Source organism: Mesoplodon bidens (genome assembly GCF_964165515.1).
Source record: "Mesoplodon bidens genome assembly, chromosome: 3".
Lineage (NCBI taxonomy): Eukaryota > Metazoa > Chordata > Mammalia > Artiodactyla > Ziphiidae > Mesoplodon > Mesoplodon bidens.
The window spans coordinates 37,311,870-37,324,228 of record NC_138178.1 but is presented as its reverse complement, the minus strand read 5'-3'; the positions used below and the strand labels follow the sequence as shown (position 1 = coordinate 37,324,228).

The 12,359-nt window shown below is 49.6% G+C and overlaps 1 protein-coding gene across 7 annotated transcripts; it reads right to left on the bottom strand.

Moving 5' to 3' along the window:
* Window positions 1-1,850: 1,850 nt before the first annotated feature.
* RCCD1 (RCC1 domain containing 1) lies at window positions 1,851-12,196 on the bottom strand. Of its 7 annotated transcripts, XM_081228482.1 has the most exons (9): window positions 11,903-12,196; window positions 11,238-11,288; window positions 10,323-10,716; window positions 9,812-10,211; window positions 9,512-9,633; window positions 6,788-6,883; window positions 5,969-6,139; window positions 5,428-5,457; window positions 1,852-4,857 (listed from the first exon to the last, which is right to left on the bottom strand). In XM_081228482.1, exons 3-9 carry the CDS (start codon window positions 10,495-10,497, stop codon window positions 4,706-4,708), a joined length of 1,146 nt encoding a protein of 381 aa, XP_081084608.1. In that variant the 5' UTR covers window positions 10,498-10,716; window positions 11,238-11,288; window positions 11,903-12,196; the 3' UTR covers window positions 1,852-4,705. The 7 variants fall into 7 exon arrangements, with proteins under 7 accessions (XP_081084610.1, XP_081084608.1, XP_081084606.1 ...); XM_081228480.1 differs by having other exon boundaries at window positions 10,323-11,288; XM_081228479.1 differs by lacking the exon at window positions 11,238-11,288 and having other exon boundaries at window positions 10,323-10,619.
* Window positions 12,197-12,359: the final 163 nt, after the last annotated feature.

The window sequence follows — 12,359 nt, the reverse complement described above, 5'->3', positions numbered from 1 at the left end:
TCAAGACTAAATCAGAAAGAAATAAACAATCTCAATAGACCTATAACTAGTAAGGAGATTGAATCACTACTCAACAATTTCCCAGGAAAGGGCTTCCCTGGTGGCACAGTGGTTAAGAATCCACCCGCCGATGCAGGGGACATGGGTTTGAGCCCTGGTCCGGGAAGATCCCACAGGCTGCGGAGCAGCTAAGCCCGTGCACCACAACCGCTGAGTGGGCATTGTAGAGCCCACAAACGACAACTGCTGAGCCCGCGTGCCTAGAGCCCATGATCCGCAACAAGAGAAACTACCACAATGAGAAGCCTGCGCACTGCGACAAAGAGTATCCCCTGCTCACCTCACCTAGAGAAAGCCCGCACGCAGCAATGAAGACCCAACACAACCAAAAATAAACAAATAATTAGGGGCTTCCCTGGTGGCGCAGTGGTTGAGGGTCCGCCTGCCGATGCAGGGGACGCGGGTTCGTGCCTGGGTCCGGGAAGATCCCACATGCCGCGGAGCGGCTGGGTCCGTGGGCCCGTGGGCCGTGGCCGCTGGGCCTGCGCTTCCAGAGCCTGTGCTCCGCAACGGGAGAGGCCACAACAGTGAGAGAGGCCTGCGTACCGCAAAAAAAAAAAAAAAAAAAAAAAAAATAATTAAAAAAAAAATTTCCCAAGAAAGAAAATCCTTGGACCCAATGGCTTCACTGTGAATTCTACCCAATATTTAAAGAACTAACACCAATCCTTCTCAAATTTTTCCGAAATATTTCAGAGGAAGAAACACTTCCTAACTCATTCTGTGAGGGAGGCCAGCATAACTTTGATACCAAAGCCAGAAGACGCTACAGGAAAACTATAGACCAATATCCCTTTTGAACATAGATGAAAAAAATCTTCAGCAAATACTAGCAAACAGAATTCAGCAACACTTGGAAAGGATTATACATCATGACCAAGTGAGATTTATTCCTGGAATACAAGGATGATCAATGTAACATGCTACATCAACAAAATGAAGGAAAAAAAACACATGATCATCTCAACTGATGTAGAAAAAGCAAGATTCTGCACCCTTTCGTGATTAAAAACACTCAATAAAATAGGAAAAGAAGGGAACCACTTCCACACAATAAAATCCGTATGTGAAAATCCCACAGCAAACATAATACTCAATGGCTTTTCCTCTAAGATCAGGAACAAGGCAAGGATGCCCACTTTCACCACTTTTATTCAACACAGTAATGGAAGTTCTAGTCAGAGCCATTAGGTTATAAAAGAAATAAAAGGCCTCCAAATTAGAAAGGAAGAAGTAAAAGTATCTCTCTTTGCAGATGAATGATCTTATATGTAGAAAATCCTAAAGACTACAAAAAAGCTGTTAGAACTAATAAATGACTTCAGTAAAGGAGCAGGATACAAAGTCAACACACAAAAATCAGTTGTATTTCTATACACAATGAACAATCTGAAAAGGAAATTACAAAAATGATTCCAGGGCTTCCCTGGTGGCACAGTGGTTAAGAATCCACCTGCCAGTGCAGGGGACCTGGGTTCAAGCCCTGGGCTGGGAAGATCCCACATGCCGCGGAGCAACAAAGCCCGTGCGCCACAACTACTGAGCCTGTGCTCTAGAGCCCATGAGCCACAACTACTGAAGCCCGCGTGCGTAGAGCTCCACAACAAGAGAAGCCACTGCAATGAGAAGCCTGCGCACCACAACGAAGAGTAGCCTGGCTCATCGCAACTAGGGAAGGCCCACGTGCAGCAGCAAGGACCCAACACAGCTAAAAATAAATAATTAATTTTTAAAAATAAATAATTAATTTTAAAAAATGACTCTATAGTAGCATCAAAAAGAATAAAATACTTAGGAATTAACCAAGGAGGTAAAAGACATGTACAATGAAAACTACAAAACACTCCTGAAAGAAATTATAGACATAAATAAATGGAAACACATCCCATGATCATGGATTGGAAGACTTAATGTCATTAAAAGTGGACTTCCCTGGTGGTCCAGTAGTAAAAACCCACCTTTCAATGCAGGGGACAGAGGTTCAATCCCTGGTTGGGGAACTAAGATCTCACATGCCGTGGGGCAACTAAACCCGTGTACCACAACTACGGAGCTCGCACGCCTCAACAAGACAGCCCACGTGCCACAAACTACAGAGCCCATGCGCTCTGGAGCCTGCACGCCAGAACTAGAGAGAGAAAACCTGCACACTGCAACTAGAGAGAAGCCCAAGCGCCACAATGAAGAGCCCGTGCCACAACGGAGGATCCCGCACGCCTCAATGAAGACCCCATGTGCCTCAACTGAGACCCGACGTGGCCAAAAAAAATAAATTAAAAAAAAATTGTTAAAATGTTAGTAGTACCCAAAGCAATCTATAGATTCAGTGCATTCCCTAAAATTTCAAGGACCTTTATACAGAAATAGAAAAACACTAAAACTCAAATAGGATCTCAAGGGACCCCAACAGACAGAACAATTTTGAAAAAGACTAAAACTGGAGGAGTCACACTTCCTGGTTTCAAAACCTACTACAAAGCTATAGTAATCACAACAGTATTGACATAAAAAGAGACAGACATATAGATCAATGAAATAGAATAGAGAGCCCAGAAATAAACCCTCAAATATATAATCAAATGATTTTTGAGAAGGGTGCCAAGGCCATTCAGTGAGGAAAGGACAGCCTTTTCAACAAATGGTGCTGGGAAAACTGGATAACCACGGGCAAAAGAATGAAGTTGGACTCTTACCTAACACTATATACAAAAATTAACTCAAAGTGGATCAAGGACCAAAATATAAAACCTAAAACAATAAAATTCTTGGAAAAACTTAGGACAAAAGCTTCGTGACATTGGATTTGGTGATGATTTCTTGGATACGACAACAAAGGCATAGGCAACAAAAAAATAGACAAATTGGACTTCATGAAAATTAAAAAACCTTTTTGCATCGAGACAGTATCAACAAAGTAAAAAGGCAACCAACAGAATGGGGGAAAACATTTCCAAATCACTTATTTGATAAGGGGTTAGTATCTAGAATACATCAAGAACTCCTAAAACAACACACACACAAAACCAGATTCAAAAATGGGCAAAGGACTTTAACAGACATTTCTCCAAAAAAGATATGTGAATGGCCAATAAGCACATGAAAAGATGCTTAACATCACTGATTATTAGGGAAACTCAAATCAAAATTACAATGAGATACCACCTCACACCTATCAGGATGGCTACTGTCAAAAAAACGGAAAACAAAGTGTTCGGTGAGGATGTGGAGAAATTGGAACACTTGTGCACTATTGGTGGGATTGTAAAATGGGAAAGCCACTGTGGAAAACAGTATGTAGGCTCCTCAAAAAATTAAAAATAGAATTACCATATGACCCAGCAATTCCACTTTAGGGTACATATCCAAAAAAATTAAAAGCAGAGTCTCAAAGAGATGTTTGTAAACCCATGTTCATAGCAGCAGTATTCACAATAGCTAAAACATGAAAGCAACCCAAGTGTCCATCAACCAATGAATGGATAAACAAAATGTGGTATATACATACAATGGAATTCAGGCCTAAAAAGGAAGGAAATTCTGCAATATGCTATAACATGGATGAACCTTGAGAACATTATGCCAAGTGAAATAATTCAATATTTATCTTATAAAAAGATAAATACTGTATGATTCCACTTATATTAGGTACGTAGAGTAGTCAAGAGCACAAAGACAGACACAAGGTATAATGATGGTTGCCAGGGGCTGGGGAGAACAGGGAGTTATTGTTTAATAGCTGTAGAGTTTCAGATTTACAAGATGAAAAGAGATGGGAATGGATGGTGGTGATGGCTACACAACAATGTGAATGTATTTAATGCCACTTAAAAATGATTAAGATAGTAAATTTTTTGTTATGTGTATTTTAACTCAATAAGAAAAAAATTACTATCAGTAAGAGAATATATAACTTGAGGTATAATTCATACAATGGAATACCATATAACAATAAAAATGAATCAACTGCACGACACCACAGATGAATCATACAGTGCTGATGAAAAACAAGACATAAAAGAACATACACAGAATGATTCTATTTACCTAAAGTTCAAAAGCAGACAAATTATATTGTATAAAGATGCATACAGGAATGGTATGAGTCAAAATGATAACAGGTATATGAATAACAAAAGGAGATGACCTCTAGTGGTCCCCAATCTTAGCACTACCTCCAAATCACTGGGGGTGGGGCAGCCTAAAAAATCTACCCACATCTAGGTTCCACACCCCTAAGTTCTGATTTCATTGTGTCTGCAATGCTGGCTTTAGGCATCCAGTTTCAAATCTCCAGGTGTTTCTTTCTTTTCTTTCTTTCTTTTTTTTTTTTTTTGGGCCACGCTGTGCCATGCGGCTTGTGTGATCTTAGTTCCCAGATTGGGGATTGAACCCGCACCCTAGGCAGTGAAAGCGCAGAGTCCTAACCACTGGACTGCCAGGGAGTTCCCTCCAGGTGTTTCTAATGTGAAGACAAAGTTGAGAATGCTGCCTGCTCTAAGGTGGAGCAAGAGGGCTGTGATAGGGAAGGCCAAATGCGGGGCCTCTGGGGTGCTGGCAATGGTTTTCCTTGACCTGGGGGAGTTTCACAGGTGTTAGCTTCATAATTTTTCACTCTACATTTATTTTATGCCCTTATCTATACATGTCAGCTCTTCTCTTTTTCCACAGCATACACGTAGGTGTTCCAGGGCCCACAGCTCACGGTCCTTACTTGGAGTTGCTTATCTACAAAGTACTTCACACGGCAGGGCCGATCCAAGCTGGTCGTGTCTTTGTGGCCAAGCTGTCCATATTTACCTAAAGTGAAATAAGCTGCTTTGCCATCCTCTCCACTGGGCCTTGTGGCTTTTCCCCTCCAGGAAGGAAAAATAGCCCACTGACTGAAGTGCTGGGCTTAAGCCACCACTCTGCTGGTGTCTGCTCGGTGAATTCAGGAGACCAGCACCACAGAGCCTCCAGGACCAGGCAATTCCACAGGTCCCCAAGAGGCAAGATGCTCCTCCAGGCTCCCCACTCCTAAGCTCAGATGTTCAGAGCAGAGATTTTTATTTTATCTTTTTCTCTACCCAGTGCCAGACCAAAAGATGTTTCATGACTGCTGGCTAAATATTCCCTTAAGACAAATACTTTTTCAGAAAGGTAGATGGGAAATACTGACATGTTGTCATATTTCTCTCTTGTCTGGTCTCTGCCCCTCTGAGTGTGCCTAGATCTGTTCCAGAGAAGGGAGTAGACAGCTTTTCAGTCCCAATGGTCAGGCCAAGCCCCCTGCTTCCACTTCTCTGCATGGCTGTTGTCACCTGCCCTCTACTCCCAGGTCTTTCCTCCCCTTGGTTTAAGCATCACAAAAGCAAACCTTTTACTTACCCCAGCCCCAGGTGTAGAGCTCCCCGGTTCCTGCAACCAAAGGACAGCAAAAGGACAGTAAGGGGCTGACACCACTGCTCTTTGACTAGGCATTTGTCTAGCTCGGCCTGACAGCATGTTATGGTCACCGTGAGACTCACTTGGCGTAGCAAAACATATGCTCTCTCTTTTTAACAACTGTCTAGTCACATTTGGGATGATACAGGATCCAAACTGAAAAAGTTCACCTCCCTATATGCGGACTGATTGGCCTGCAACTCACAGCTGCTGAGTTTAGGACAGCCCTGCTGTCAGATGAAAGGCTGGCAACACTAGCTTCCCTCCAGAAGGAAGAACCTTTGGGGCCTGACAGGCTGGGGAGCCACTGTTAAAGCCCCGTGGGAGTGTACTGAGTGGGGCAGCTACTCAGTACATGTCAAAGATGCTTAATTAAAATGGTAGTTTTTTAGGTGACCACACCCTTTTCTGCAGCCACCAGCTAGAGAGCGGGGTGGAGGGACCTCCCGCTCCATCCTGAACCAGCCTACCCAGCCCCACTCACTTGTCACCACCGCTGTGTGCCGGGATCCACAGCTGGCCTTGACTGCATCTGAGCCCAGGGGGAGGTCCAATAAAGCCGGGAAGGGCTGGACAGCTATGAAGGGGGCGGGGGCTCCATCCTCACCCCCGCCTACTCTCTTCACTTCAGAACCATATTCATTCAGTCCTGAGGCTTCAGAGAAGTAATAAGAGTGATGATGATAATGATGCTGAACACTCACTGAGCGCTGATCTAACCCTCATTCATATACTGACTCATACACTACAACAGCTGACACACTTGCTTTAGCTCGGGCCATCGCTCCCAACCCCACATTCCCTGGGAAGTGCTGGAGTTGACACGTCTGTGGGGCATGTAGTGCTGACACTGGCATCAGCCTTGCCGTGCTCCCTCTCATAAGGGGCTCAGAGTCCTTCATTGTGTCCTGGGGTCCCAAGGATGTCACACACCCTTTTGAGGCTGTGGCTCTCAGGCCAGTAATATGGCCAGGAGTCAGGAATGACAGAAACGTGTGGAAATCAAGAATTGACCCTCACCAACAGACTTGTGGTTGCCAAGGAGGAGGGGGGTGGGGGAGGGATGGATTAGGAGTTTGGGATTAGCAGATGTAAACTATTATATATAGAATGGGTAAACAACAAGGTCCTACTGTGTAGCACAGGGAACTGTATTCAATATGCTGTGATAAACCACAACGGAAAAGAATATGTATATATATATATGTATAGCTGAATCATTTTGCCATACAGCAGAAATTAACAACATAAATCAACTATACTTCAATAAAATATATCCAAAAAAAAAAGAATTGACTCTCACCTTCTGCGGCCGTCTTTCCATCCTCTGCCAGGCTCTTGGTGGGCAGGGCCAGCTGCCCTGATTCATTCCAGCCCCAGATATAAATATCCCCGGCCTCTGAAAGAGAGATAAAGGGGCCCCATTAACAGACTGTGTTTGCCCCCTCCACCTCTTAAGCATGTGCATCCATCCAGACTCCACTACACCCCACTAGCTCCCTAGAGACAACTGCCTGCCCGGCCCAAGTCAGCACTCCAGGCAAACAAAGTGCTTCCCTCAGGCCCCAGCAGCTTCCTTGTCTCAACAGGGCCCCTTCCCCCTTAAGTGCCTTCAGGTCACCTATTCTTTTTTTTTTTTTTTGCAGTACGCGGGCCTCTCACTGTTGTGGCCTCTCCTGTTGCGGAGCACAGGCTCCGGACGCGCAGGCTCAGTAGCCGTGGCTCACGGGCCTAGCCGCTCTGCAGCATGTGGGATCTTCCCAAACCGGGGCACGAACCCATGTCCCCTGCATCGGCAGGCGGACTCTCAACCACTGCGCCACCAGGGAAGCCCCACCCTATTCTTAAAGGAAGTCTCTTGCTGGCTCTTCCTCTCCATTTTCACTTTTTCCTTTTTTGTTAAATTGTACCCCCCACTCCCCCACGTGCAGTTTGGAAATGTGGCCCTGGAAGTTCCCCAGTGATCTTTTTTTCACATCCATTGAGCCCAGGCCCCTTTCGTCAGCCCTACCTGCCACCAGTCCTGCTGAAGGCCTTTTAAAAAACTGTTGTTTTAACTGAGGTGGTATTGGTTTATAACATTATATAAGTTTCATGTGTACAGCATTATATTTTGACTTCTGTATGCACTACAGTGTGCTTATCACCAAGAGGTTAGTTTTCATCTGTCACCATCCAGCCAACCCCCTTTACCCATTGCACCCTCCCCCTCCCCCGAAGGCCTCTGGAAGCTCTCAACAGCACTGGAGTTGGTTGATTGGAGCAACAGCCCTATGCTAAAAATTCACTAACAGCAGTGGCTAATTTTTTATCAAGTGCTTATTCTGTTGCCACTGTTTTAAGCACAATATCCCCATTTTATTCAAGAGAAAACTTGAGGCACAGAGAGGTTAGGTGCTCTGCTCAAGATCACGAGGGGCAGGGTGATGATTTGAACCTGGGAGGTCTGGTCTGAAGCATCCGTGCTCCAACCACGCAACACCAAGGCCTCAAATGCCTTTTGGACCTTAGTGCGAGACTTCGCATTGGGCTCACCTTCCAGCCCTCTCTTCTCTTCCCTCCAGCCCACTCATTCTCAAGCCTGGCTGCCGACCCAGGCCCATTACATGTGAATATGGACGGGACAGTACAGGCATAAGTAGTTTTTAAAGACCCCTGGTGAAACCATGCCCCATAGCGTTAACAGAAGCTGATAACTAACAGAAATTCTTGAACTTCTCTTACAGAACAACAGATGAGGGAACAGCCTGTTAAAAACCCCTTTGCTTGTTAAGTGCCTTCATTGATTAAGTTCACTTTGGTTATTTTTCTTTTTTTCCTCTTTAATTGCATACCTTCCCAGCTTCATGCAACTCAGTTGTTTCACAGGAACTTGGAGTCAGCTCCTGCCCAGTGAAAGCCAGCTGGGGACTAGTTGGGGCCACTGACCCTAAAACTGGGCCTGTGCAGATGTCCAGTGGATGGCCTTTTGATGTCAGAGGGCTGGAAAACTCCACCCTCAGATCATGCTAAGCGCCTCCACTTTTTTTTTTTTTGGCCACACTGCGCGGCTTGTGGGATCTTAGTTCCCCAACCAGGGACTGAACCAGGGCCCCTGAAGTGAAAGCGCCGAGTCCTAACCACTGTACCGCCAGGGAATTCCCAAAGCACCTCCATTTTGAATATGCAGAAGCATGTGACCCAGATATGCCTGCTCAGAGCACTGACTACCTAACCTTCTTCCCTACCTCCAATCACCTTTCCCCACGCCTAAGACCACCCTGCTTATCCCATAAATACCCCAACTCCCTTCAGGGAGGCAGATCTGAGACTTATTATTCTCACATTTCCTCGCTTGGCTGCCTTGTGAACAAACTGTTTCTTGGCTGTAAACCTTGGCATCTCAGCGTCTGGCTTGCTGCGCATCAGGACCTGGTCGGTAACGATATAACTGGCGGCCAGAGCCCCAAATGCAAATCCTTGCAAAGATCATTCGCTCCCAGCCGCACCCAACAGCCTAGAAATCAGCTGCACCTGGATCACCTGCCAGAGTGGTGAACACAATCTCAGGTGAAACTCCTCATTCTGGTCCTGGATCACCAGCTGTAGCACCACCAGAGCTCACACTCACCATCCTCCTCCTCCCGGTGGGCATCCAAGTGTCCACTGTGTGCCACACATCACGGCCACCCGGGCTACTGCTGCCTTTTTTTTCTCCTTAGCTCGGTTGCCCCTTACCCGTTCATTCTCCCTTGGGGAGTATTTTAGAAAGACAGCCCTGGCTGGAGGCAGACTGAAGGGAGGGGTAGTGGGACGAGTAACAGAAGACAGGAAACAATTGTAACAGTCCGGGTGCGAGTGGGTGATGGTGGCGGCAGAGGGGCTGAATCTGAGAGGCGTTAGGGGGTCATGAAAGACTGGGCTGGCTGATGTGGGAGGAGCTTGGGAGGAGGCCCGGCTAGGGCACCCATCAATCTGCGAGAGAAGGAGGAAGGTTTGGCGCCTACGAGACCTTGAGCTGGTTTTGGAAAAGCACTAGGTCACTCACCACTCACACACAGAGAGTGCCAGCCACCTGCGGCCACCTCAGCCATGGTTAGGCCCTGCAGCGCCTGCAGCAGCCTCGGCTCCGGCTCTGCCTCCAGAGTCCCGTGGCCCAGCTGTCCGTGCCTGAGCAAGGGAGACCCTAGTCAACTACAGTCACACCAAGGGGTCTCCCTCCCCTTCCCTCCCCAATCGCTCTCTCCTGCCCCCTGTATGCTCACCTCCCACTCCGAGCCACACTTACCCGCACCCCCCCCACCCCACCCCCCGTCATCGCCGCAAAAGCCCAGCCGGCCCACCTCACCTGCCCCCGCCCCAGGAGAACACCTGGCCCGCCGCGTCCAGCAGCAACGCGTGCTCAGCGCCCAGTTCCAGCCTGCGCGCCCGCAGTGTCGGGGCCAGAGGCCGGTAGAAGGGCGGCCGCGGGCTCACGTAGGCGCGAGCGCAGGGCAGCAGCGGCAGCGGCCCAGCCTGGGTCTCATCGCCGCCCGGTCCGTCTTCCCGCTCGGCCTCCGGCACGGTCTGGGCCCAGAGGGGCTCCCCGCGCAGCGCCGAACCGGGCGCCCAGGCCTGCAGCTCCGTCCCGGCCCCGGGTCCCGGCCCCGCGCGCAACACCACCAGGAGCTCCTCCGACGCCCACGCGTCCCTGCAGCCGCCCGCCGCTCCGACCGCGAAGCCAGACAGCTCCAACCGGCCTCCTCCACCTGCGGGGGGCGGACAGCTGGCTGGGGAAGGGGCGGGACACGCACCCGGGGCTGGGGGCGGGACACGCACCCGGAGCTGGGGTCGGGATGGGGCCGGAAGGAGGCGCTCACGGGTCACGAAGGCGGTGTAGCTCCAGCTCGCGCTCACGCGGCAGACATCGAGGCCCGCGCCTGGCGCCCTCAGAGGCTCGGGGCTGTGTACCTGGCGCCCGCGCCCCGAGCCCAGCGCCTGCCCGAAGCCGCAGAAACCGAAGCCGAACCAGGCCCCGCGACGCTCCTCGGCCATGCCCGGCAGCGCCCTCTGCTGGCTGCGACCTGGCTGGGGCGGCCGGCGGGACGGAGGGTTAAGGCTAGAACTCGAAGAGATTCTTCCAGATGAGCCCTTGCGGTACACCGAAGCTGCCTCACCTGTAAAATGGGGGAAATGCCATCCTCCTAACCACAGAGGCAGACGATGTGCGTTCCACCAACCAACATTCGCTGAGCGGGAGCCTTGGCTAAAGTCCTGCCAGATCTAGGAAGATTCTGAGCTGTCTAGAGTGGGGGACTTTCCCTGCCTTCCCTTTTGACTCAAGCAAGTTCGCTGTCCCACAAAGTGGGCACGAGGTATTTAAATGGCTTCTCTCTTAGGCGTTGGACTAGGATCTGAGTCCCTCCCCCTCCAAATTCCCAATGCCAGGCACATTACCCCATGTAATCTTGGGAACTAGAATTGCCCCCATTTGACAGCGGAGACTCCCAGAGAAAGTAACCCTTACACAGTCACATAGCTTAGGACCGAGAGGGGCAGAAGGCTGAACTCAAGGCCCATCATTTCCACATACAGTGCTCTTCCCACCAGTGGAAGGCAGAGCATTTGAGAGACAATGCCCTGTACGGGTTAGGACCAGTTCCAGGGTTCACATGTTTGCCTCTGCAGCTACCAGTGCCTGTGTCCTCAGCCAATTTACTTAAGCTCTCTCAATCCAATTCAATTTCTTCAGTTTCACAAAGCTGGGGAGTAGGGGAGGTGATGTTTGTACCTACCTTGTAGAACTGTTTGGAACAGATGCAAATAAAGGGTTCAAGTGTTGGCACCTACCATGGTAAGCACACGGTATCAGCTTATTAAGTCCAGTACTTAGAATTGATAAAAATGACCACTGGATTTTCAGGGACCTATATAAACACAATTTCACCTGGACCTTATCTAGTCATTTATTCGTTCCACATGCATTTATTGATCCCTTACTCTAAGTAATTGAGAAGGACCGATGTCTACTTCCAAGGAGCTCACGCATAAGTGGGGAGACAGACGCACAGTCGAGTGGCACGGTAAGGCCACTTTTTCCGTACAGCATGTTCGGCTTGATCAGAATTTCATTGGCATTTTCAAGCCTGTGAAGTCAGGTCCGGGGTCTCTCCTTGACCCGGGCCTGGGCTCCTACCGCTTCCGGGTCAAATCCCAGCCCTAGGAGGCCTCTGACCTTAATCTTGACCCTGTGCCATCAACCCCCTCAGGCAGCTCCTTCCGATGGCAGGAACAAGTCACCAGCCAGCCCAGGATCTGGCTGGCAGCCGCAGGAGGGAAAGGTTTGAAGAGCCGCACCCTGAGCGAGGCGCCCATTGGCTGCCGCCGCCTCCCCGGGGCCAATCACCAGAGAGAGTGGTGACGTCACCGCGCGGGGAGGACAGCCTTGGGACCAGCTCACCTCGGTTCGGGCGATCCCCGCCGCGGCCTGTCCAGTCCTAGCCCGATCAAACCGGTCCCAAGGCCTACGCTAGGCCGCTGCGGCCTCCGGCGGGGAGTGGGCGAAACCTTCGGTGGGCGTGGGCTCGTTGGGCCAGATGGTCCCGTCCTCCGCAGGCACGCGCGGGGCCGCGGAGTCAGTATTAGAAGCACTTGGGGGACGATCAGAAAGAACTAAGGGGTTGGCGACTAGCGACCCCAGTGACGGGCGCCGCCTGTCAGTCCTCTCAGTCTGGGATGGCGGCAGCTCGCTACTGGACACGCGCGGGTCTGAGGCCCTAGAAGCAGCACCCAAATTAGGCGGGTGCTGGGCAGCTTTTACCTTCCATTGGCTCGGGATCTGTCACTTACCTCCGTTAAGCCAATGAGAGTCAAGCTGGGCTTAGTCCGCTCTGCAGACAGCGGAAGCAGGCTCTCAG